At 43.4% G+C, this 27,896-nt stretch overlaps 1 protein-coding gene across 1 annotated transcript; it reads left to right on the top strand.

Moving 5' to 3' along the window:
- Positions 1 to 456: 456 nt before the first annotated feature.
- Positions 457 to 25,165, top strand: LOC140730023 (uncharacterized). Its single transcript, XM_073050172.1, has 4 exons — positions 457 to 721; positions 16,926 to 17,273; positions 18,938 to 19,282; positions 25,005 to 25,165. Exons 1-4 carry the CDS (start codon positions 457 to 459, stop codon positions 25,163 to 25,165), a joined length of 1,119 nt encoding a protein of 372 aa, XP_072906273.1.
- Positions 25,166 to 27,896: the final 2,731 nt, after the last annotated feature.

Below are 27,896 nucleotides of genomic sequence, written 5' to 3'. Positions count from 1 at the left end.
TAGTGGAGCTGGGAGTTTGTTTGACTTTAAGAGGATTTTAGATAGACATGTGAATACAAAGGGAATGGAGGGATATGAATGATACATAGGAGGAGGATATTTAACATAAATGAGCATCAAGGTCGGCACAACATCAAGACCAGATGTCCTGTCCAGTTCTGTACTGTTCCACGTTCAATTCGAAGTGGGTGGTGATTATTTGAAGCACATATTTATCACCCATCATTGATCTCACCTGAACTCTGTAAACTCGGGAACAGCTGGAACATTATATTAATATCAGAAGCAATAAAGTGTTTGTACTTTCACAAGAGGTCATGTAACAAAAGATGGCTTCTTCAAGCTGGGGTTGAACTGATGATATTCTCCCTTACAGGTGCAGACGATCCTGTCCTTATCCAGTCCTCGAGCATACAGCGTGTCACTGAGGGTCACATGGCGTGGTTATGGTGTACCATGAGCAAAGCCAGGCTGGAAGACACCGACGTCCACTGGTATCGGAAAATACCTGGGCAGGACATGGAGTGGGTTCTAACACACAGGGCAGGAGGCAGCCCAGAGTGGGGACGGGGTTTCACTGGGAGGTTCCAGTCTTACAGAGACACGTCCAACAGCAGCTTCACCCTGACAGTCACAGACGTGGTGCACAGTGATTCTGCCGTCTATTACTGCAGAGTGTGGGGAGACATCGACGGGAATGGCACCCAGCTCATCGTAACCAGTGAGTACAAGTTCTATTTATTCAGCAGTGTGTCCCTGTATTGGGAGTTATTCCACCACCACTCACTTCCCGTGGCTGGGCACATTGTAGTGAAGAACACACAGTGTAATACTGGAGCCCCGTCACTGGGACATGATCCAGAGCACTGTGGCCTCTAACTCATGGGTGGGGAGCACCAACATGGTGACTGACCACCTGCTCTGTGTGTCCAGTTGGATATTTGAAAATAAATGTCAATGTGGAGTGTGATATCACAGGAGAGAAAAGGAGAAAATATTCAGAGTTCGGAGTCATAGATCAGGGTCTCTTCAATCTAAAACACCTCCCTCAATAGTGCTTATAGTGCAGAATTCAAAACATAAAATGATAAGACTCAGTTAAAACCTTTAAACACAAGAACACACCCTATTTATTTAACTTTGCTTTTAACTAATATCTTTTCAAAAGTACGTTTATCAAAGTACATATTTGTCACCATCTACAACCCTGAGATTCATTTTTTGCAGGCATGTTCAATAAATCCATAATAGAACAATTACCATTATAGATTCAATGAAGACCACACCAACCTGGTCAGGGCTGCAACATATCACCAGTCTGTATGAAAAGTGCACTATAAGTAAGTTAAAATTATTATTAGACCATAAGACCATAAGATATAGGAGCAGAAGTAGGCCATTCGTTCCATTAAGTCTGTTCCGCCATTCAGTCATGGGTTGATCCAATTCTTCCAGTCATCCCCACTCCCCTGCCTTCTCCCCATACCCTATGACGCACTGGTTAATCAAGACCCTATCTATCTCTGTCTTAAATACACCCAACGACTTGGCCTCCGCAGGTGCTCGTGGCAACAAATTCCACAGATTTACCAGCCTCTGACCAAAGAAATTTCTCCGCATTTCTGTTCTAATTGCCTGTCCATCAATCCTGAAGTTGTGCCCTCTTGTCCCAGAATCCCCTACCATGGGAAATAACTTTGCCATATCTAATCTTTTCAGGCCTTTTAACATTTGGAATGTTTCTATGAGATCCCCCTCACTCTCCTGAACTCCAGGGAATACAGCCCAAGAGCTGCCAGAGATTCTTCACATGGTAACCCTTTCATTCCTGGAATCATTCTCGTGAATCTGCTCTGAATCCTCTCCAATGTCAGTATACCCTTTTGAAAATAAGGAGCCCAAAACTGCACACAATATTCCAAGTGTGGTGTCACGAGTGCCTTATAGAGCCTCAACATCACATCTCTGCTCTTATGTTCTATACCTCTAGAAATTAATGCCAATGTTGCATTCGCCTTCTTCACAACTGACTCAAACTGCAGGCTAAGCTTTAGGGGTATCTTGCACAAGGACTCACAAGTCCCTTTGCATCTCTGCATTTTGAACTTTTCCTATCTAAATAATAGTCTGCCTATATATTTCTTCCACCAAAGTACATGACCACACATTTTCCAACATTGTATTTCATTTGCCACTTCTTTGCTCAACCAGAATGGGATCCCTTTATTCCCATGCTCTGTTTCCTGCCAATCAGCCAATGCTCTATCCCCGTATGTAACTTTCCCATAATTCCATAGGCTCTTATCTTGTTTAGCAGCCTCATGTGTGGCACCTTGTCAAAGACCTTCTGAAAATCCAAGTACACCACATCTACTGCATCTCCTTTGTCTACTCTGCTTGTAATTTCCACAAAGAATTGCAGTAGGTTTGTCAGGCAGGATTTTCCTTTCAGGAAACTATGCTGGCTTTGGCCTATCTTGTCATGTGCCTCCAGGTATTCAGTAATCTCATCCCTAACAATCCATTCCAACAGCTTCTCAACCACTGACATCAGGTGAACGGGTCTATATTTTCCTTTCTGCTGCTTCCCATCCTTCTTAAAAAGCAGAGTAACATTTGCAATTTTCCAATCTATCGATTTGAAAGATCACCATTAATGCCTCTGCAATCTCTCCAGCTACTTCCTTCAGAACCCAAGGGTGCATTCAATCAGGTCCAGGAGACTTATTCAGCTTCCTGAGCACCTTCTCAGTCGTAATTTTCACCACACAAAGTTCACTTCCCTGACACTTTTGAATGTCCAGTATACAGCAGATGTCTTTCACTGTGAAGACTGATGCAAAATACCCATTCTCTTCCTCTGCCATCTCTGCATCTCTCATTACAATGTCTCCTGCATCATTTAGTATTGTTTCTATATCTACCCTCAACTCTCTTTTACCCTTTATATACTTAAAAAAGCTTTTAGTATCTTTTTTGATATTAGTCACCAGCTTCCTCTCATAATTCATCTTTTTCTTCCAAATGACCTTCTTAGTTTCCTTCTGAAAGTTTTTAAAAGCTCCACAATCCTCTATCTTCCCACTAGCTCTGGCTTCCTTGTACACCATCTGTTTTGCTTTTACTTTGGCTCTGACTTCACTTGTCAGCCACAGTATTGTCCTTCTTCTCTTTGAAAAGTTCTTTTTTGGAATATTAGAATAATTATTACTGTGTTGGCGCATGGCCTAGTGGATAAGGTATCGGTCTAGTGATCTGAATGTCATTGGATCGAGCCTCAGCTGAGGCAGTGTGTTGTGTCCTTGAGCAAGGCATTTAACCACACATTGCTCTGCGACGTCACCGGTGCCAGCTGCTTGCGTCCTAGTGCCCTTCCCTTGGACAACATCGGTGGCGTGGAGAGGGGAAGGCCTGCAGCTTGGGCAACTGCCGGTCTCCCATACAACCCTGCCCAGACCTGTGCCCTAGAAACCTTCCAAGGCGCAAATCCATGGTCTCACGAGACTAACGGATGCCTATAAATAATTATTATTATTTAATTTTTCTCAGCTCAAACTGGTAAAACCTGAGGTACAGGCATAGCCTTGCTTGGTAATTTCTCAATTGCAAGGAACTATCGGACTATTCTAGTGCTGTTTAATAGAACATTGAACATTGAAATTTACAGCTCATTACAAGCCCTTCGGCCCATTATATTATGCCAACCATGTAATCTACTCTAGAGACTGCCTAGAATTTCCCTGGTGCATTTCCCTCTATTTTCCTAAGCTCCATGTACTGTTAAAAGACCCTATAGTATCCACACTCCCACCACTATCTTAAAAGCTCTTAAAAGACCCTATAATATCCAAACACTCACCACTATCTGTGTGAAAAACTTACCCCTGACATCCCCTCGGTACCTTTTTCCAAGCCCCGTAAAACTGTGCCCCCTTGTGTTAGCCATTTCAGCCCTGGAATAAAGCCTCTGACTATCCACATGATCAGTGTCCCTCATCATTTTATACACCTCAATCAGGTCACCTCTCATCCTCCGACGCTCCAAGGAGAAAAGGCCAGGTTCACTCAGCTTATTCTTATAAAGTACACCCTCCAATCCTTGTAAATCTCCTCTGCACTCTCTCTATAGTATCCACATCCTTCCTGTAGTGAGGCGACAAGTACTGAACACAGTAGTACAAGTGGGATCTGACCAAGGTATATATAGCCATAACATTACCTCATGGCTCTTGAACTCAATCCCATGGTTGATGAATACCAACACACCATACACTTTCTTAACAATACTGCAACCTGCATAGCAGCTTTCAGTATTCTATGGACATGGACCACAAGATCTCTCAGATATTCCACACTTACCATTTATGTTATAATCGGTCATCAAATTGGACCTACCGAAATGAATAACTTCACACTAATCTGGGTCAAAGTCCATCTGCCACATCTCAGCACAATTCTGCATCCTCTTGCTGTCCCTCTGACAACTCTGCAGATATCCACAACACCCCCAACCTTTGTTTCATCAGCAAACTTACTAACCCACCCTCCTACTTCTTCATCCAGGTCATTTATAAATATCACTCAGAGGAGGGGTCCCAGCACAGATCCCTGCGGACACCTCTGATGCACAAAGCAAGGTCTCCTTGGATCCTTACTTTCTGAAGGAGCCTTGCATGGGGAACTTTATCAAATGCCTTACTGAAATCCATATACGCTACATCGTCTTCATCACTTTCTCTACCTTCATCAATGTGGTTTAGAACATAGAACATAGAATTTAATCAGACTCATAAGGCATGACCTGCCCTTGACCAAGCCAAGCTGACTATCCCTAATCAGATTATGTCTCTTCAAATGCTCATAAAACCTGCCTCTCAGGATCTTCTCCAATAACTTGCCCACCACTGAATTCAGACTCACTGGTCTATAATTTCCTGAGTTAACTCTACTCTCTTTCTTGAACAAAGGAACAACATTTGCAACCCTCCAATCCTCTGGTACTTTTCCCATCCCTATTGATGATACAAAGATCATCACAAGAGGCTCAGCAGTCTCCTCCCTCACTTCCCACAGTAACCTGGAGTATATCTCATCCAGACCCAGTGACTAATCTAACAATGCTTTTCAAAAGCTCAAGCACATCCTCTTCCTTAACGTCTATACACTCAAGCATTTCTATCCACTGCAAGTCATCCCCACAAATGCCAAGGACTTTTCCATGGTGAATACTGAAGCAAAGTATTAATTAAGTACCTCCGCTACTTCCTCCGATTCCATGTACACGTTTCCACTATCACACCTGATTGGTCCCATTCTCATACAGCTCATCCTCTTGCTCTTCACATACCTGTAGATGCCTTGGGGTTTTCCTTAATCCTGCTCACCAAGGCCTTCTCAAAGTCCCTTCTGGCTCTCCTAGTTCCATTCTTACGCTCCTTCCTAGCAAACTTGTAATTTTCTAGAGCTCTAACTATACTTGTTTCTTGAACATTTCATAAGTTTTTCTTTTCTTCTGAACTAGAAGTTCTACATACCATGGTTCTTTAACTTTACCATCCTATCACTGCCTCAATAGAACATACCTATGCAGAATTCCATGCAAATGTTCCCTGAAGATTTGCCACATTTCTGCCGTGCATTTCCCTGAGAACATCTGCTCCCAATTTATGCTACCAAGTTCCTGCCTAATTGCATCATATTTGCCCCTACCCTAATTAAATATTTTCTCAAATTTTCTGCTCCTGTCCCTCTGCGGCACTTTGGTGAAGGAGATAGAGTTGTGTTCACAACCTCCAAAATGCTCTCCCACTGAGAGATCTGACTGCTGACCAGGTTCATTTCCCAATACCAGATCAAGTACAGCCTCTCCTCTTGTAGGCTTATCTATATATTGCATCAGGAAACCTTTCTAAACACACATAACAAACTCCAGCTCAACTTAACCCCTTGCACTAAGGAGATGCCAACTGATATTAGGAAAGTTAAAATTTTCCATCTGCCTCCCTATCTGTTCCTCCATATCCCTGTTACAATCGGGGTCTATGAAAACACCCAGTAGAGTTATTGACCCTTTCCTGTTTCTGACTTCCACTCACACTGACTCAGTAGACCATTCCTCCATGACTTGCTCCTTTTCTGTTGTCATGACACTATCCCTAATTAGCAATGCCATACCCCCACATCTTTTGCCTCCCTCTCTGTTCTTTTTGAAACATCTAAAGTCTGGCACACTCAGCAGCCAATCCTGCTCCTGAGACATCCAAGTCTCTGTAATGGCCAGAATGTCACAGATCCACGCATTGATCCACGCTCTGTCCATCCACCTTGTTTACTGTACTCCTTACATTAAACAGACACATCTCAAACCATCAGGCTGAGTGCATTTTTGCTTGAATATCAGCCTATCCTTGTTGTAGTGTGTGAAGGAAGAGAAGTGGGTGAAGTTACTATTACAAGGGAGAAGGTGCTCAAAAAGCTGAAAGACCTAAAAGCACCTCAGTCACCCGGACCAAATGAACTGCACCCTAGGTTTCTGAAAGAGTTAGCATTAGAGATTGTGGTGGTATTAGAAATGATCTTTCAAAAATCATTGGTGCCAGAGGACTGGAAAATTGCAAATGTCACTCCACTCTTTAAGAAAGGAGGAAGATAACAGAAAGGAAATTATAAATCAGTTAGCCTGACCTCAGTGATGTTAGAGTCAATTGTTAAGGATGAGGTGATGGAGTACTTGGTGACTCAGGACATGATAGTACAAAGTCAGCATGGTTTCCTTTGGGGAGAATCCTGTCTGATGAACATGTTGGAATTCTTTGAGGAAACGACAAGGAGGATAGATAAAGGGGATGCAGTGGATATTGTATATTGGTCTTTCAGAAGGTCTTTGACAAGGTGCCACACATGAGGCTGCTTACCTAGTTAAGAGCCCATGGTATTAAGGCAAAGCTACTAATGTGGTTAGAGCATTGGCTGATTGGTAGGAGGCAGTGAGTGGGAATAAAAGGATCCTTGTCTGGTTGGCTGCCAGTGACTAGTGGTGTTCTGCAGGGGTCGGTGTTGGGACAACTTCTTTTTGATTTAGATGATTGAATATATGGCTTTGTTGCCAAGTTTGCAGATGATATGAAGATTGGAAGAGGGGCAGGTAGTGTTGAGGAAACAGGTAGGATGCAGAGGGACTTAGACAGAGTCAGAGAATGGCCAAGAAAATGGCAAGTGAAATACACTGTTGGAAAATGCACAGTCATGCACTTTGGTAAGAGAAAAAAATGTGTGGACTATTTTCTAAATGGTGAGAAAATCCAGGAATCTGAGATGCAGAGGGATTTGGGAATCCTCGTGCAGAACATCCTGAAGGTTAACTGGCAGGTTGAGTCGGTGGTGAGGAAGGCAAATGCCATGTTAGCATTCATTTCGAGAGGTCTAGAATACAAGAGCAAGGATGTGATGCTGAGACTTTATAAGGCACTGGTGAGGCCTCACCTTGAGTATTGTGAACAGTTTTGGGCTCCTCATCTCCATCTCTGAAAAGATGTACTGGCATTGGAGAGGGTCCAGAGGAGGTTCACAAGGATGATTCCAGGAATGAAAGGGTTATCATACGAGAATCATTTGATGGCTCTGGGTCTGTACTCATTGGAGTTCAGAAGGATGAGGGAGGATCTCATTGAAACATTTTGAATGTTGAAAGGTCTAGACACAGTAGATGTGTAAAGGATGTTTCCCATGGTGGGGGAATCTAGAACAAGAGGGCACAGCCTCATGAAAAAGGGGCACCCTTTGAAAACAGAGATGCGAAGAAATTTCTTTAGCCAAACGGTGGTGAATTTGTGGAATTTGTTGCCACATTCAACTGTGGAAGCCAGGTCATTGGGTGTATTTAGGGCAGAGATTGGACATGGTATCAAAGGTTACAGGGAGAAGGCCAGGTACTGGGGTTGAGGAGGAGACAAAAAAAGAGATCAGTCATGATTGAATGGTGGAGCAGACTCGATGGGCCAGATGGACTAATTCTGCTCCTATGTCTGTGGGTCTTATGGTCTCACAAACTCCCTACAAGCTACCTCTACTTGTGCTCCAACCTCTCCATCCTCTGCCTCTTCACTTTGGTTCCCATCCCACTACAAATCTAGCTTAAACCCTCCCCAATAGCATTAGCAAAACTCCCCGCCAGGGTGTTGGTTCCCCCAGGTTGGTCAGCCCCCCAGCTGCACTCAAAATGGAGTACGTATTGTTAAGGGGGACAGCCACAGAGGTGTTCTCCACTACCTGAATCCCTTCTCTCTCCTGATGGTCAGCCACTTATTGTCTCCTGTGGCCCCGGGGTGACTACCTGCCTGTAGCTCCTGTCTACCACCTCCTCACTCTCCCTAACAAGCCAAAAGTCATCGAGCTGCAACTCCAGTTCCATAACCTGTTCTCTAAGGAGCTGCAGCTCGATGCACCTGGCACAAATTTGGCTGTCAATATTGTGGCTTTCTGAAGATTTACCTAAGTATTGCTGCGTAGCCCTAATAGTTTAATGCTATTGTGTCGTGCCTTTGGGATGATACCAGTTGTAGATATTACTATTGGGACAATGTACATCCTGTTCATGTTGCATAGTCTTTCAATTTCCTCTGTTAATTCAGCATATTTCTGGTGTTTTTCATTTACTGATTTCTGTATGTTATGTGTGATTAGAATGGCTATATCTATTTAGTAAGTTGTTCTTGCTTGTTTATTCTGCAATATGATATCCAGACAGTCATTATGGTCCAGATTGTCCTATCTGTAACATTATTATCCTCATAGCTGGACACTGTGCAAAGGTTTTACTGAAAGCCCTGGAGAAGAGAACTCTGGCTGGTGATGGATTTAGAAGTTTATCCTGTATTATTATATCCAGACGGTTATAATGGATTGTCCAGTCTGGAATGTTATTATTACAGATGACACTGTGCAAAGGTGCCTGACTAAAAGCCCTGGAGAAGAGAACTCTGGCCAGTGATGGATTTAAATGAACCTACTCTCCCTAATCATTCAAACGATGAATATTGATAATTCCACCACTCACTGAACAGAAATGTGGAAGTTGTTTTGGGACCACTTCCACAGGATTTTGGATAGCTTTGTCCCGTTGAGTCAGGGAAAGGATGGGAGGGTGAAGGAACCATGGTTGACAAGAGAAGTGGAACATCTAGTCAAGAGGAAGAAGGATGTACACTTAAGGTTTATGAAGTAAAAAAAATCAGACGGGGCTCTTGAGAGTTATAAGGTTGCCAGAAAGAACCTTAATAGACTGGGGCTACATGGAGGTAGTCACCACTAGATTGCCGGAGACAGGTAACTGGGAGACTGTGAGAAGGAGGGGACATGCACAGCCAGTGCAGATACACCTGTGGCCATCCCCCTCAATAAGGGGAATGACCTACCAGAGTGACCGGATCTCTGGCACTGAGTCTGGAGCTGTGGCTCAGAAGAGTGGAGAGGTGAAGACAGCTGCAGGGTTGATGGGATTCCTTCATCACAGGAACAGACACAGGCTCTATGAGTGCAAAAGGGACACCCAGATGGTATACTGCCTCCCTGGTGCTAGGAACAGGGATGTCTCGGATCAGGTCCGTGGCATTCCAAGGATGAGGGGGAGCAGCTGGAAGTCCTGGTACGTATTGGCAACAATGACATAGGTAGACCACATGAGGAGGTCCTGCAGAGAGATTTTAGGGAGCCAGGTAGAAAGCTGAGAAACAAGACATCCAGGGAAGTAATCACTGGATTGTTGCCTGTGCCACATGCCAGTCAGTGTAAGGAGAGAATGATTTGGCAGGTAAATGTGCAGCTGAGGAATTGGTTCAGGGGGCAGGGGTTCAGATTTATGGATCATTGGGATCTCTTCTGGGGAAGGTACCATCTGTACAAAACGACAGGTTACAGCTGAACCTGAGGGGATCCAATAAACCTGTGGGCAGGTTGGCTAGAGTTGCTCAGGTGGATTTAAAATTACAAGGTTGCCAGGAAGGAACTTAAGAATGGAATTAGGAGAGCCAGAAAGGACCTTGAGAAGGCCTTAGCAAGCAGGATTAAGGAAAACTCCAAGGCATTCTGGAAGTACGTGAGGAGAAAGAAGATGAGCTGTGTAAGAATAGGACCAATCAGGAACGATGGTGGAAATGTGTGCATGGAGCTGGAGGAGGTAGCAGAGGTACTTAATAAATACTTTGCTTCGGTATTCATGAGCATTAAGTTAGATAAGTCACTGGGGCCAGATGAGATGTATCCCAGGCTACTATGGGAAGCAAGGGAGGAGATTGCTCAGCCTCTTGTGATGATCTTTGCATCATCAATAGGGACGGGAAAAGTACTGGAGGATTGGAGAGTTGCAAATGTTGTTCCCTTGTTCAAGAAAGAGAGTAGAGATAACCCAGGAAATTATAGACCAGTGAGTCTGAATTCAGCAGTGGGCAAATTGTAGGAGAAGATCCTGAGAGGTAGGGTTTATGAGTATTTGAAGAGACATGATCTGATTAGGGATAGTCAAAATAGCTTTGTCAAGGGCAGGTTGTGCTTTACAAGCCTCACTGAATTATTTGAGGATGTAACAAAACACAATGATGAAGGTAGAGCTGTGTATATGGATTTCAGTAAGGCATTTGATAAGGGTCCCCATGCAAGGCTCCTTCAGAAAGTAAGGAGGTGTGGGATCCAATTACAGCTGCCTTTGTGGATCCAGAATTGACTTGCCCACAGAATGCAAAATGTGGTTGTAAATGGTTCATATTCTGCATGGAGGTCAGTGACCAATGGTGTTCCGCAAGGATCTGTGTTGGGACTCCTCCTCTTTGTCATCTTTATAAATGACCTGCATAGAAGGGTGGGTCAGTAAGTTTGCTGATGACACAGAAGTTGGGGGTGTTGTGGATATCTGCAGAGTTGTCAGAGGGACAGCAAGAGGATGCAGAATTGTGCTAAGATGTGGCAGATGGACTTTACCCAGATTAGTGTGAAGTGGTTCATTTTCATAGGTCCAATTTGAAGACAGAATATAATATAAATGGTAAGTCTCCTGGGCCTGTCTTCTAACAGCCAGTTAGATAGGTACATAGAGCTTAGAAATATAGAAGGCTATGGGCTGGGGTAATTCTAAGTAGTTTCTAGACTCGGCTACATTGTCAGCACAACATTGTGCACCGAAGAGCCTGTAATGTGTTGTAAATTTCAATGTCCTATGTTCTATGAGATAGCTGGTTTACAAACAGTCAAAGTTTAGTGAGGAGAGGTTGTAGACAGGGCAAAATTACAGACAACAGGATGAGCTGCAATGTAAAAGGCAGAGAAAATCAAAACGAGTGAATATAGGAAGGAAGATGTTATATTTGAATGTGCACAGTATGCAGAAAAACAGAAAAATTTTAGTGCAGTTACAGACGGGTATGTATGATGTTGTAGGCGTCACTGAATCATGGCTGAAAGAAGTTTATAGCTTAGAGCTCAATGTCCAAGGATACATATTGTATTGAAAGGACAGGAGGGCATTTGTTGAATGCCCATGAGATGTCTTTTTAGAGCCGATTGTGCATCAGACTACTCAGGGAAAGGCTAACTTAGATTGGGTGTTGATTAATAACACAGATCTTATTAGGCAGCTTAATGTAAAGGAATATTTAGGTGGCAGTGATTATAATATTATTGAATTCATAGTGCAATTTGAGAAGAAGAACAAATCACATGTATCTGTATTGCAATGGAATAAAGGGAATTACTGATACACTGACATTGGAGAGAGTTCAGAGAAGATTCACGAGAATGATTCCAGGAATGAAAGGGTTACTGTATAAGGAAAGTCTGGCAGCTCTTGGGCTGTATTCCCTGGAGTTCAGGAGAATGAGGGGGGATCTCATAGAAACATTCTGAATGTTAAAAAGCCTGAGCAAATTATATATGGCAAAGTTATTTCCCATGGTAGGGGATTCTAGGACAAGAGGGCACGACTTCAGGATTGAAGGATGTCCACTTAGAACAGAGATATGGAGAAATTACTTTAGCCAGAGGGTGGTAAATCTATGGAATTTGTTGCAATGAGCAGCTGTGGAGGCCAAGTCATTGGGTGCATTTAAGACAGAGATAGATAGGCTCTTGAGCCAGGGTATCAAAGGGTATGAGGGGAAGGCAGGATGAAGGATGATTGAATGGTGGAGCAGACTTGATGGGCCAAATAGCCTACTTCTGTTCCTATATCTTATTGTCATGAGAGAGGAGCTTGCCCAGGTGCATTGGAGGGGAATGCTGGCAGATCAGAGATGACTGACGTTTCTGGGAATTGTTCACAAGGCACAGGATAGATATGTCCCACAGAGGAAGAAGTTTTGAAAAGGCAGGGGAAGTTAAGGACTGCATAAAATCCAAGGAAAGGGCATATGAAACAGCAAAAGTGAGTGGGAAGTTGGATGATTGGGAAGCTTTTAAAATCCAGCAAAAGGCAACTAAAAAGTCTTGAGAAGGGAAAAGATAAAATATGAGGATAGACTATTGTTACGGATTCAGCAACAATAAATATTTGAGTGAGGCAGGGGTTTTTACAACAAATAAAACATTTATCAAACACTGAAAAACAAACCCCCAAAAGTAAACAAACCACTCACGTAACCGGAAATCAGCTGCTGTGCGGCAGCTTAAACAGTTCTTAAAGCGATGAAGCTTAAACAGTTCTTAAAATGATGTTGCAAAAACAGTTCTTCAAAGTAGTATTGCAAAAGTTCAAAATGCTTACAGTCCATTTAAGGGAGAGACTTTTTAAGACGATTTAAATTCTCTTTCACATCGTGTTGTTGCGATTCCCAGTCGAACTACTTTTCCCACGAAGTATTTTACAAAGATGAAGAATGTAACGGCTTAAAGGCACTGACCTTTCCTTTACAAAACTGTTCCCAATCCTTTCTGCTATTCACAGGGATTAACATGGGCACAGTCAACAAATTCCTTCCGAATGAGGATCAAACAAGGTCGAACCTGTTTCACTGTCGAGATCGACTTCCCTCGATCTTTTAACTCCCGAACTCCGATCTTCACTCTCCACTGATTCTCAACTAGCAGTATTATAAAGAAACTGCTGGCAATGACCTTTTAAACTTTAGGCATTAGATAAAACTTCATCTTTCAACTAAACTGCGTCATAACATTAAATCACGCAGTGGCATGAAGTCAACATGGCAAATCCAGCCACGAACTGCCCCTCCTCACAGGGAGGGGTCCTCCTTTTATACCCTGTAAAAAAAAACTGTCACATAACCTCTACTGGTGGGAAAATGACGTCACTCCACCATCACAAGACCATTACCTCAAGTCCAGTATAGCTTCAACACCTGTCACGTGACAAGTATACCACTGTCACATGTCATGGGTACGTAACACTATAAAGCAGGATACCAGAAGTTTTTCATAGAAACATAGAAAGTTTACGGCACAATACAGGCCCTTCAGCCCACAATGCTGTGCCGAACAGTTTTAGAAATTGCCTAGGGTTACACATGGTCCTCTATTTTCTAAGCTCCATGTACCTGTCCAGAAGACTTTTAAGACCCTATCGTATCTCCCTCCACCACCATTGGCAGCAGCCCATTCCATGCACTCACCACTCTCTGCATAAAAAACTTACCCCTGACATCTCCTACGTACCTACTTCCAAGCACCTTAAAACTGTCCTCTCATGTTAGCAATTTCATTCCTGGGGAAAAGCCTCTTGACTATTCGCAAGATCAATGCTTCTCATCATCTTATACACCTCTATCAGGTCACCTCGCATCCTCCATTGCTCCAAGGAGAAAAGGCTGAGTTCACTCAACCTATTCTCATAAGGCATGCTCCCTAATCCAGACAACATCCTTGTAATTCTCCTCTGCACCCTTTCTATGGTTTCCACATCTTTCCTGAAGTGAGGTGACCAGAAATGACCACAGTACTCTGTGTGGGGTCTGGCCAGGGTCCGATATAGCTGTAACATTACCTCTCGGCTCTTAAACTCAATTCCATGATTGATGAAGGCCAATGAACCGTATGCTTTCTTAACCACAGAGTCAAACTGCGCAACAGCTTTGAGAGTCCGATGGACTCGGACCCCAAGATTCCTCTGATCCTCCACACTGCTAAGAGTCTTACCATTAATACTGTATTCTGCCATCATATTTGACCTACCAAAATGAACCACCTCACACATCCAGGTTGATCTCCATCTGCCACTTCTCAGCCCAATTTTCCATCCTATCAATGCCCCACTGTAACCTCTGACAGCCCTCCACACTATCCACAAGACCCCCAACCTTTGTGTCATCAGCAAATTTACTAACCCATCCCTGCCCTTCTTCATCCAGGACATTTATAAAAATTACTAAAAGAAGGGGTCCCAGAACAGATCCCCGATTTTCAGTTTTATGAAGAGTAAAAGGGAGGTGAAAGTTGATATTGTTCCACTGGAAAATGATGCTGGTGAGGTAGCAATGGGAGACAAAAAAATGGCAGATAAATGTAATGGGTACTTTGCATCTTTCTTCACTGTAGAAGCCACTAGCAGTGTGCCAATGTTCCATGAGTGTCAGGGAGCAGGAGTGCGTGTCACTGCTGTTACAAAAGAAAAAGTGCAAGGCAAGTGAAATGTGTTAAGGAGGACAAGTCACCTGGACCAGATGCACTAAATCCCAGAGTCCTGGGAGAGGTTGCTTCAGAGATGACCGATGATATTTCAAGAATTGCTTGATACTGGCATGGTTCTGGAGGACTGGAAGGATTGCAAATGTCACTCCATTCTTTAAGAGGGGAGGAAAGCAAAATAAAGGAAATTATAGGCCAGTTAGCCTCACCTCAGTGGTTGGGAAAGTGTTGGAGAGTATTATTTTAAGGATGAGGTTTCGAGGTACTTGGAGACTAATGATAAAATATGGCAAAGTCAGCATTGTTTCTGTCAAGGGAAATCTTGCCTGGAAAATCTTCAAGGATGTAACAAGTAGAGTAGACACAGGAGAGGCGGTGGATATCATGTACTTGGATTTTCAGAAGGCATTTGATAAGGTGTCATCCTATGCCGTTACAGGAAAGATACTGACATCGATAGCAGAATGGCTGACAGGCAGGAGGCAGTGAGTGGGACCCTTTTTTGGTTGGCTGCCAGTGACTCAGGGGTCAGTATTGGGACCACTGCCTTTCACATTGGTTGTCAGTGATTTAGATAATGGAATTAATGGCTTTGTGGCAAAGTTTGCTGATGATACGAAGACAGGGGGAGGGATACATAGTGGTGAGGAAACAATGCGATTGGTGCAGGACTTAGACAAATTGGAAGTATGGACAAAAAAGTGGCAGATGGAATGCAGTGTTGGGAAATGTATGATAAAGCATTTTGTAAAAGGAACAACAGTATGGACTATTATCTAAGTGGGGAGAAGGTTCAAACATCAGAGGTGCAGAGGGACTTAGGAATCATTGTGCAAGACTCCCAGAAGGTTAATTTACTGGTTGAGTCGGTAATAGAGAAGGCAAATCCAATGTTGGCATTTATTTCAACAGGAATAGAATATAAAAGCAAGGAGATAATGCTGAGCCTTTTTAAGACACTAGTCAGGCTGCATTTTTGGGCCCCATGCCTCAGAAAGGATGTGTTGTCGTTGGAGAGAGTCCAGAGGATGATGTTCCAGGAATGAAGGGGTTAACATGTGAGGAGTGTTTGGCAGCTTTGGGCCTGAACTCACTGGAATTTAGAAGAATGCAAGAGGATCTCATTGAAACCTACCAAATGTTGAAAGGACTAGATAGGGTGGATGTGTAGAGGATGTTTCCTATGGTGGGGGTATCCAGAACTAGAGGGCACAGCCTCAAAAGTGAGGGGTGACTCTTTACAACAAAGGTAAGGAGGAAATTTTTTAGCCAGAGTGGAAAATTTGTGGAATGTTCTGCACAGATTGTGGTGTATGCCAAGTCCGTGAATATATTTAAGGCAGAGGTTGATCGTTTTCTGATCGATCAGGACATCAAAGGATATGGCAAGAAGGCAGGAGTATGGGGTTGAGAGGGATCCAGGATCAGCCAGGATGGAATGGCGAACAGACTCGATGGGCTGAATAACCTAACTCTGCTCATATGTATTATGGTCTTATGGACAGGCAGGAAGGCAATGGAGTGGCTTTGCTCTGTTTGTGGAAAATGAAATCAAATCATTAGAAAGAGGTGACATTGGGTCGGAAGGCGTTGAATCATTGTAGGTGGAGCTAAGGGACTGCAAGGGTAAAAAGATCCTGATGGGAGTTGTAGGAAGACCCCCAAACAGTGGTAAGGATGTACTCTACAAATTACAACGGGAGATAGAAAATGCATGCCAAATGTACAATGTTACAATCGTCATTGGGAACTTCAATATGTAGGTAGAATTGAAAATCAGGTTGATGCTGGATTCCAAGAAGGGGAATTTGTAGAATGCATACAAGATGGCTTTTTAGAGCAGCTCGTGGTTGACCACACTGGGGAATCAGATATTCTGGATTGGGTGTTGTGCAATGAAGCAGAATTGATTAGAGAGCTGAAGGTAAATAAACCCTTCAGGGAAAGTGATCATTATCTGATCAAATTCTCTCTGAAATCTGAGGAGAAGCTAAATCAGATGCATTAGTGTTACAATGGAGCAAATTGAATTATGGAGGGAAAAAGAGGGATCTAGCATGAAATATTATCAATATATGCAAAATGATCTTCAAAACTCTCTCCAATCTATCACAGACCCATGACTGTAGGGCAGTAACATTTCCAGACCCAGCCGGATATCATTGACTTCATTAAAGAGACTGCAAATTATTCTTGTGGCTAACATTTATTTAAATTTTAGAAATTGTTAAATGCTGAGGAAATATACTGCCTTGAATTGATCTCCATAAATACACATTAATGTATCCATATCCAACACACAGATCCTGCAGATGATCCCGTCCTTGTGCAGTATCCACCAGTCAGCAAGGTGCCAGAGGGTGTAACTGTCCAGCTCCACTGTGCCTTGTATAATGCCAGTGTGACTGTCACCGACGTCCACTGGTACCACCAGCGGCCTGGGAACAAGAGCGAGTGGGCGTTGAGTCACTTTGTGAATGACTCTGTGAGCAGGTCCGGGGGTATCTCTGATCGTTTTCAGTCTTACAGGAATGTCGTGAGTAACAGTTACATTCTGACCATCAGCAACACATCTATTAGTGACACTGCAGTGTACAACTGCAGTGTGTGGAATTACATCTACGGAGGAGGAACGCAGCTCAATGTAACTGGTAAGTCAATGTCAGTTTACACTGACAATAACAACATCTCAGTATCCAACCTTCACACGATGACTGTCAGACACAGGGGGTTCTGTAATGTCCCCAGTAGAACAGAGAGTCAGATGGTTTTCCCTGGAGTGTAAACTGGTAACAGTTGGGAAATGGAAAAATGGGAAAGGACAAGTACTCTGGAATAATATAGAAAATCTTGGCAAATCATTTTGTGGGTGAACAGGTTTTTCTCTTTCTCTAATTTAGAATCTCAACCCTTGGACCAGACCTATCCTTTTCCATAATTACCTTGAAACTAATGGCATTATGATCATTCGATACAAAGTGTTCCCCTACACACACTTCAGTCTCAATCCCTAATAGCAGGTCAAGTATCAGGCACTCTCTCATTGGGATATCTGCATACTGAAGAAGGAAACTTTCCTGAACACTTTTGGCAAACTCTGTCCCATCTAGACCTTTTACAGTGTGGTATTTCCAATCAATACATGGAAAGTTAAAATCACCTACTAGAACAACCTTATATTTCTTGCAACAGTCTGTGATCTCTCTGGAAATTTGTTCTTTACTATAGCCCCATTAATGTGGTCATACCTTTCTTGTTTCTCAGTTCCACCCTTAATGTTCGGTGCTCCCAGTGTGGTTTCCTGTATATTTGTGAGACCCGATGTAGATTGGGACACCGCTTCGCTGAGCACCTATACTCTGTCTGCCGAAACACGTGCCATCTCCCAGTGGCCACACATTTTAATTCCACTTCCCATTTCTATTCCAATATGTCTATCCATGACTTCCTCCACTGTCTTGATGAGGCCACACGTAGGTTGGTGAAACAACACCTCATATTCTGTTTGGGTAGCCTCCAACTTGATGGCATGCACATTGATTTCTTAAAGTTCTGGTAATACCCCCTTGTCAGTTTTCACTATCCTCTGTAGGGTTTGCGGTCCGATGCCTTGCAGCATCCGTACCACACAATGATACAACCAGACAGCTAATTGAAGCCAGTATTGAGCTTCTATCAATTCCCACCACTCTTCCTTCAACAGGAAGATGTTGACCCTCAAGTCCCAGCATCTCACTTTTAAAATGCCTCTCCCATCAAATGTTGTTTTCCCTTCCGTCAGCTGTTCCCAATCTACTTCCTCACTGTTACCATCAGGCAGGAGGTACAGAAGCCTGAAGACTCACACCACCATGTTCAAGAACAGCTATTTCCCTTCAGCCATTGAGTTCCTGAACCAAGCAGCACAACCCAACTCACGACAGCTTAACAAGACAATGACCACTTTGATCACCGTGTACTAAAACCAGCTGTGTTTTATTTTTGATCCAACTATGTTCTTTCTTGTAAAATTTGTGTATAATTGGTGCTTTTCTCATGACTGCTGCCTATCCAATGCTCTGTGCCTGAACTGCAAGCGTTTCATTGCATCTGTCCCGATATGTACTTGTGCAGAGGACAATAAACACAACACTAATGCTTTTAAATACGATAAGAGCCATTTCTGTACAATTAATAACTCTCAGCAAAATGCTTCCATTTGCATCATACAGTGCAGCTAAAACAATTCTACAAATTTAGTATTTCAATCTGTTTACTCTTTTAGACGTAGTTACGCAGAAAGATTTTTAAAGTAATTGATACTTTCCCTTTAAAGATGCCAATCCTCCAGTCCTTATCCAGTCCCCAAGCCAGGAGAACATCACCGAGGGGCAATCGGCATGGTTATGGTGCACCATGAAGAACGCCAGACTGGGAGACACTGATGTCCACTGGTATCGGAGACGACCTGGGCAGGACATGGAGTGGGTCTTAACGCACGAGGCAGGAGAGAGCATACAAAGGAGACCAGGTTTCACTGAGAGGTTCCAGCCTTCCAGGGACTCCTCCAACAGCAGTTTCATCCTGATGGTCACAAAGGTCGAGGTCAATGACTCTGCCGACTATTACTGCAGAGTGTGGGGAGACATCAGTGGGAACGGAACCCGGCTCACTGTCATTAGTAAGTTCAGTTCACACAATGCAAACTGATTTCTAGTACTGGAGGTATTGAGCATGTATGGGCCAGGACAACAATTCTGTAAATTCATTTCTTTAAACTATGATGTGATTATTCCTAAATGTCTTAAAGATATTAAATCTTTTGGTTTTCATGAACACATCTGACAACAGTTTTGTGGAATATTGCTTTTCACTCTGGGATCCTGACTGGATATTATAGCCCAATGATATGGACATGGAATTTTCCAATTTCTGATAACCCAACCCTACCCTACACCTTTCCTGTCTGCTTTTCATACTCCTACCGTCTCTCACTACACCCAGACCCGTTAACGAGTTCCATTCCTGTCACCCACCTGCCTATCTCACACAAACTTAACCTTCTGTGTGTCCTACCCCTTTCCTCTTTTCCCTGACGAGTTTGGGTTGGCACAGAACTGTACAATGCCTACAGTATCAGTTCAATTCCCACTGCTGCTGAAAGAAATTTGTACATTCTTCCAATGATTGCCTGGGTTTCCCTCAAGTGTTCCGGTTTCCTCCCACAATCCAAAGACACACCGGTTGGCAGGTTAATTGGTCATTGTAAATTGTCCTGTGATTAGGCTCGGATTAAATCAGGGATCACTGAGTGGCGTGGGGCAAGTGGCCAAAGGGCCTATTCCACGCTGTATCTCAATAAATAAATAAAATCAAATAAAAGTTCCATCAACTCGTAATTCCTCCACTGATCCCTTCCTTGTCAGATTCCGGGTGGCGGGGGGGGAGGGGACGGGTGATACGTCTCTACCAAAGGAGGCGTAAGGTGCTCCTTCCCTCTGTTACCCTGGACAAGGTGGACTTACTCACTGTACCTACTTCCTGCCCATGACACCACTGGCATTTGGGGCAGAATGAAGGTCCTCCATCTCTGATGGTCAATGTGTAGCCCCCCCATCCCCCTCTCACCCCAATCAGGGTCACGAGAAACCACGGGAGCAGGTGGTGGGTGGTCGTATGAGCAGTTGGTGCAAAACACAACTCCTGATTATGAGACCAATGACGCCAGGCAGACAGTCTCTGCAGAGTATTGATAATGGCTGGGGCCACCCGTCTTGTTGAGTCACTACCCTGAAGAAAGCAATGGAAAACCACTTCTGTAGAAAACTTTTTCAAGAACAATAATGGTCACAGACGATGATCGCCCACATCGTATGCCACAGCACATTGTGATGATGATGATCAGATTCCAGTGTGTGCAGTGTCAATCTGTCACCATCTCTACCTATCCCTCTCCCCACCTGTCCTTTCCAACTCTCCTCATCTCTCTCTACCCTTCTCCCATCTCCACCTCTCATTCAACCCCACCTGGTTCCATCTGGTTCCTCCTGATTCCAGTGTGTGCAGTGTCAATCTGTCACAATCTCTACCTATCCCTCTCCCCACCTGTCCTTTCCAACTCTCCTCGTCTCTCTCTACCCTTCTCCCATCTCCACCTCTCATTCAACCCCACCTGGTTCCATCTGGTTCCTCCTGATTCCAGTGTGTGCAGTGTCAATCTGTCACAATCTCTACCTATCCCTCTCCCCACCTGTCCTTTCCAACTCTCCTCGTCTCTCTCTACCCTTCTCCCATCTCCACCTCTCCTTCAACCCCACCTGGTTCCATCTGTTCCTCACTCTCCTTCTCATCAGGTTCCAGCTGTCACCTACCAGCCATTGTCTCATATTCACCCCCAGCCCTCTCTTCCACAGACCAGCATCTGCCCTCTGCATTGACAGAGCTGCACAGGATCAGGATCCTTCAGCCTCCATGGATGCTGCCTGGCTGGCTGTGATCTCCCGTCTCCTAGACAATGAGTCAGAACAGAGAACGAAAGAATACAGAGGATAGTGAGTGAGTCGAGGACCAGAGGACACAGTCTCAAAACAGAGGGATGTCCATTTAGAACAGAGATGTAGAGGAAATTCTTTAGCAAGAGTGTTGTTAATCTGTGGAACTCATTGCCACACACGGCTGCGGAGGACAAGTCACTGGGTATTTTTATAAACTGAGGTTGATAGGCTCTTAATTAATCAGGGTGTCAAAGGTTACGGGGAGAAGGCAGGAGAACGGGGCTGAGAGGGATAATAAATCAGCCATGATGGAATGGCAGAGTAGACTCAATGGGCTGAATGGCCTAATTCTGCTCCTATGTTTTATGGTCTGAAAAGAATGTAGGAGCTGTGAAAGGCGGAGGAGGAGGACATGCCTGGCAGATTAGACTGGCCACGTCCTCCACTCCCAGAGGGAAAAAAGCCAGACTAAGAGGAAAAGTGAAGCAAAAAGCTGAGCCAATACCACAGATGAATGACGGAGACAGACTCAGAAATCAGGTTGCAGGAAGTTGTGGAATTCAACAGTGAGTCCCGAATGCTGCAATGTGCCCAATGGGAAGATGAGGTGTTGTTACTGAAGATTGCTCTGATCTACATTATAACAGTGCAGGGGGTTACACACCGAGCTCCCAGTCACGGCTTCTCGTCTTTATTTCACTAGTTCCCCCAGCTCGTTGTGTGTGTTACTCTGGATCTCCAGCATCTGCAGAATCTCCTGTGTTTCTGAGAAACCATTCTGAGCTCTGTAATGGGTAAAGATTCCAGGCGAACAAAGGACAGAGAATCAAGAATGTACTCAAACCACCTGGTAAAGTGCAGCGTCCCCACTGACCCCTAGGAAGTCACTGGCAGATGACTGACTGGTCAAAGTGGAGACAGAGAGACAATTAGAACCGTCAGTCCATGCAGAGGAAGTGTACAAACGTCTGTGTAAACAGAGGGAGAAACACACAATCTGAACTGACCATCTTCCCCTCCTCATCAGTGACAGAGTGTCAGCAGTCACCTCACAACCCACAAACCAACACAATGTCACAGTGAGTAGAACAGCGGCCTCACTGTTCCAGTGTCCTGGCTTGAACCGTGACCTTCAGTGCAGTCAGTGTAACGTTTGCTTTCTCTCCCTGTGGTTACAATGGTTTCCTCTCACTGTCCAAAAACATGCTGGTTGACAGATCACTAGTGAGTGAGTTGTCAAACCTCGGGTGACTTGATGGGAACATGGAGATGATAAATGGGATTAAGCTAGGTTTAGAGTGAAGGGGTGGACAATGGATGCTGGGACTCACTGGGTCTGTTTCCATGATGTCCTGTGTATTTCCATCCTCCCACTTCCTTATTCTGGCCTCTTCCCCCTTCCTTTCCAGTCCTGATGAAGGGTCTCAGTCTGAAACATCAACTGCCTGCCTACTGAGATTCTCAAACAGTCATTCCAGGTAAGGCGGTGATTCCCAGGGACACTTACATCTAGTGAATATGCTTGGTATTCACAATGTGGCCTTTTCCCCCATGGAGAAACCAAACACTGACTGGATAATCATTTAGTAAAGGACCTGCACTGAGTCCACAGGGGTAAAACCCACCCCCCACCATTCACACCTCCCCAGTTTCCAGTTGTGTGCTACCTTCATTCCCCATCTCACTCCCACTCTGACCTCTCTGTCTTGGCCTCCTAAAGAGAAAGATTAGCTTTATTTGTCACATGTTCATCAGAACATACAATGAATGAATGAATCAACATAGATTGAAAATCTGTCATAACGACAATCTCTTACTCACTGTCAGCAAGGGCAAGGAGCTGATTCTGGTCATGATTACCCATTATGGTTATTATTCTATTGTGGATTTATTGAGTATGCCCATGAAAAAATGAATCTCTCGGTTGTATATGGTGACAAATATGTACTTCGATATTAAATTTATTTTGAACTTTGAAATATACCGTTTGCATTAAATCAGGTGATTCAGCATTGCGCTGGGCTCCTGTATTGTTACCGGGGTGATGTACGCTGAGGGACAACAGATTTATCATCTGGACACATTACAAGCTGCTGGACTCAGAATAAACTTCACCAACTTCAGATAATTTGCTCTTTTTTCCTGTGTGAATCAGGTCAGGTCTAGTATTGTGTCGCCATTCTTCTCTCTCTTGTCTTTCCTTTGTATATTTTGGGCATCTGCACCCAACCAGTAGACCAGACTGTATAACACCAACAGATTTTACACCATTAACAACATGTTACACAAAGCAGCTTAACTCTTCAATGCCACACACATAAAAAAAAGCTGGAAGAATTCAGCAAGTGAGGCAGAATCTATGGAAATGAATAAACACAAGAGATTCTACAGATGCTGGAAGTTCAGAGCAACACGTACAAAATGGTGGAGGAACTCAGCAGGTCAGACAGCACCTCTGGAGAGGAATAAACAGTCAACCTATTGGGCTAAGACCCTTCTTCAGGTCTGGAAAGGAAGGGGGTAAATGGCAGTGTAAAAAGCTGGGGTGGTGGGGGAAAGAGGGCAAGCTGGAAGGTGATAGACGATGCCAGGTGGGTGGGGGAGGGAGGAATGAGGTAAGAAGCTGGGAGGTGATAGGTGGAAAGTTAACTATCCATCAATGCTGTGTTGTTCCACTCATTACAGACATTCCCTCTCTCCCAGCCTTCTCTGCTATTTAGACTTCCTCCTTTTCATTTCTGATGAAGAATCTTCAACCAGAAATATTGACCATTTTCCTTTCCACACAGGCTGCCTGAATGACTGAGTTTTTCCAACGTATTCTGTTTTTATCCCACTCTGTACTGGTGAGTGATGGAGGTCACCGGGGAATTCATTGGTGGACAAACATTAGTGTCACTGCCCTTGGAGTTTCACAACCTGCACCTCTGATTAAAATGAGAGCAATAAGTTTGTGGTGAACTACATATACCTGTCTGGACACGCACCCTGATGACTGCTCCTGTGGCTCCTCCCACAGACACCAGTATAAAGGTGATGGAGGTCTGAGCCCGGCCTCTCAGTCTCCAGGATGTAGTATAGTGGTCAATCACTGCTTGTTCCTTCTTCCAGTCAATAAAAGCCGATACCTCGCTTTTACGTCTCAGAGTGAGTTATTGATGGTGCATCAAAGTTAACATTGCAGATGGAGGTCATTGTAGAAACTAGCCAGTGTTTTAATGTTCAAACTGCAACTCATTCAGAACACCACGGCTGGCTTTTAAACAAAAACCAGGATGGGAGAGCATATCACTGATATCCTAGCTGCTCAGCACTGGCTTCCTGGATGTTCAAAAATTGATTTCAAAGTTCTCTTTCTTGCGTTTAAAGATCTTAATGGTCTGAGATCAGAGTACATAGCAGAACATTTTTCTTTTATAATCCTGCTCGAGCTCTCTGGCCTTCTTCCTCCGGCCTGTTAAATGTAAACAATCTCCCTCAAAAGATAATTGGCTGATCAGCTTTTTTGAGCAATGCTCATAAACTGTAACTCACAAAACTATAAGGGATGCAGACACTTCTAAACATCAGATCAAGACCCATTTATTTAACCATGCTTCTCATCTATTTTCATGATTATATATTTATTTATTTCCTGTTTGTACTTTATCCCATTGTCCACATTGTCTGTATGTAAGTTGTTCTTTAAATAAGTTATTATTATTAATAACCTTGATGTTTCTTTCCTTCCCTACAATAGCAGCACAGTAAGTTCATCCTTCAGCACGGTGCTCTCCTCCCTTACTGATTGTAAATGAGGCGTCTAAGGGAGAACTATCAGCCTCCAATGTTCACATATTAAACCTGCCATTCAAAGGACAATTCACATTACCAGTGTTAAACTGTATATCAATCTTTGCTATTTTTCAGAAGCAGATGAAGGTGGGTCTTGGAAAGTCTTGGCCAGTATTCTCACCAGTATCCTCACCAGTATCCTCATACTCGTCCTCTTATTCTGCATCTTAGTTACAGCAATATGCTATGTGAAAAAATGGGCATGTTTTCAACAGAGATTGACGCCAGAAGGGTAAATAACATTTTATTTTGTATCTTGTTTCAACAATATTGAATCAAACATGTTTGGTAAAGGAATTGAAACTGAATGAGTCAGAGAACACAGAAGCTCCACCAGGATGTTGTCTGGGATGAATGAGGAGAGACAGGAGAAGCTGAGTCTGGTCTCTCTAGGGCAGGGGAGCTCAAGGGGGGTGATTGAGGTGTACAGAGTTATGAGGGACATAGATAGGGTATAGACTGCAGAAAACTCATCCCCATATCGGGGTAGATAAAATTTGAGAACATGTAATTAAGGTGAGGGGGAAGAGACTCAGAGGGTTTATGCCAGGGCCTCTTCAACCAGAGAGTGGGAGTACCACAACACATTGCCAGAGAGAGAGGCTGAAACTGGGTCACTGACAGCACTAACAATGAACACTTTGGCTGAGAGGGCAGTGGACAAAGTGCCAGGTGATGGGATTACTATGGAAGGGTCAATATTGGTCGTCATGCAGTACAAACACATGAAATTACTGTAAATTCAAAACAAAAGGTGTGAAACAATGAATAACAAAACAGTGTCCATAGACCATTCAGAAATCTGATGGCAGACAGGAGGTGGTACAAGGTGCCAGGCGATGGGGTTACTATTGGTCAGCATCCAGTGCGTATACATACAATTACTGTAAATTCAAAATAAAAAGTGTGAAACATTGAATTACAAAACAGTGTTGATAGAAGGCTTGCTAAAGCTGCACAGTGGGGTTTAAACTAGAGTTGTAGGGGGATGGGAACCGGGGTGCCAGAACAGTTAATGGAGAGGTTTGTGGAGACAGTTGTTGCTGAGACATCAGACAAAGTCAGGAATCAAATGGTTGAGCATTCTGTGGCTAGTGTCCTGACTCTATTTATTTCAATGCAAGAAGTATCGTAGGAAAGGCAGATGAGCTCAGGACATGGATCAACACATAGAATTATGATACTGTAGCCATTAGTGACACTTGTTTGCAGGAGGGGCAGGATTAGCAGCTCAGTATTCCAGGGTTCTGTTGTTTTAAACATGACAAAGCAGGAGATATTAAAGGAGGATGGATAGGTTTAATAGTCAGTTAAAAGGCACAGCTGTCCACTGTCGTTCAGGAATTGTTTGAAGACAGTCGAGGTGAAAAACCAGAAATTAAGAAGAACATTGAAGGTCCAAGTATTTTAAAATCTGAAGTTTGTAATGCAATAAATAAGATGAAGAAAGGAAAGGCAGCAGGTCCTGATGAATTTGTGATAGAACAAATTATCGCCCTTGAAGATTATGGAATTGAAAAACTTACTGATTTATTCAATGACATTGATGAGACTGGAATAATACCAGAAAGATGAAAAAATCAGTATTTATCACTCTTCCTAAGAAACCTGGAGCGACAGAATGTGAATTACATAGGAGCAGAAGTTTACTGAGTCATATCACCAAGATACTTCTAAGAATTTTGATGACAAGTGCCAAAAGTAAGATACAGGCTGAAATAGGTAAAGAACAATGTGGTTTTGTGAAAGACAAAGGTACAAGAAACGTGATATTGATGTTAAGAATACTATCAGAATGAGCTATTCAAGTGCAAAAAGATTTGTTTGTTTTATCGGCTACACAAAAGCATTTGATAAAGTGAAGCACAATAAGTTATTTGAAATATTACAGGAAACTCGAGATCTGGATTCGAAAGACCTCCGCCTAATCAGAAATCTGTACTGGAAACAAACTGCCGTTGTAAGAATAGATGGAGAAGTGAGTCAGTTTACGAAAATCAAGAGAGGCGTTAGACAAGGGTGTGTTTTCCCCCCTGATTTGTTCAATGTGTACAGTGAAGCAATATTACAAAAATTAAGAGATATCTTGGGAATCAAAGTTAGCGGTGTAACATCAATAATTTCAGAAATGCGGATGACACTGTGTTAATTGCAAGTACGGAGGAAGAACTACAAAACTTAATTGATATAGTTTTTTCTTAATTGAAGAAAGTGCAAAAATGTGTCTGTCTATCAACTGCAAAAAGACAGAATGTATGGTGATATCTGAAAAGAAGGAGAAGCAGAATATGTACCTGGAGGCATATGACAAGATAGGCCGAACTCAGCATGGTTTCCTAAAAGGAAAATCCTGCCTGACAAACCTAGTGCAATTTTTTGAGCAAATTACAAGTAGGCTAGACAAGGGAGAGTCAGTGGATGTTGTTTATTTGGATTTTCAGAAGGCCTTTGACAAGGTGCCGCACATGAGGCTGCTTAGCAAGAGCCCATGGAATTACGGGAAAGTTATATATGTGGATAGAGCGTTGGTTGATTGGCAGGAAACAGAGAGTGAGAATAAAGGGATCCCATTCTGGTTGGCTGCCGGTTACCAGTGGTGTTCCACAGGGGTCCATGTTGGGGATGCTTCTTTTTACGTTGTATATCAACAGTTTGGATTATGGAACAGATGGCTTTGTGGCTAAGTTTGCTGATGATGCAAAGATAGGTGGAGGGGCCGGTAGTTCTGAGGAAACAGAGAGTCTGCAGAGAGAATTGGATAGGTTGGGGGAATGGGCAAAGAAGTGGCAAATGAAATACAATGTTGGAAAGTGTACGGTCATGCACTTTGTAGAAGAAATAAACGGGCAGACTATTATTTAAATGGGGAGAGAATTCAAAGTTCTAAGATGCAACCGGACTTGGGAGTTCTCGTGCAGGATACCCTTAAGGTTAACCTCCAGGTTGAGTTGGTGGTGAAGAAGGTGA

This window comes from Hemitrygon akajei, chromosome 7, assembly GCF_048418815.1.
Source record: "Hemitrygon akajei chromosome 7, sHemAka1.3, whole genome shotgun sequence".
Lineage (NCBI taxonomy): Eukaryota > Metazoa > Chordata > Chondrichthyes > Myliobatiformes > Dasyatidae > Hemitrygon > Hemitrygon akajei.
This window is presented reverse-complemented; position numbering and strand designations above follow the sequence as displayed.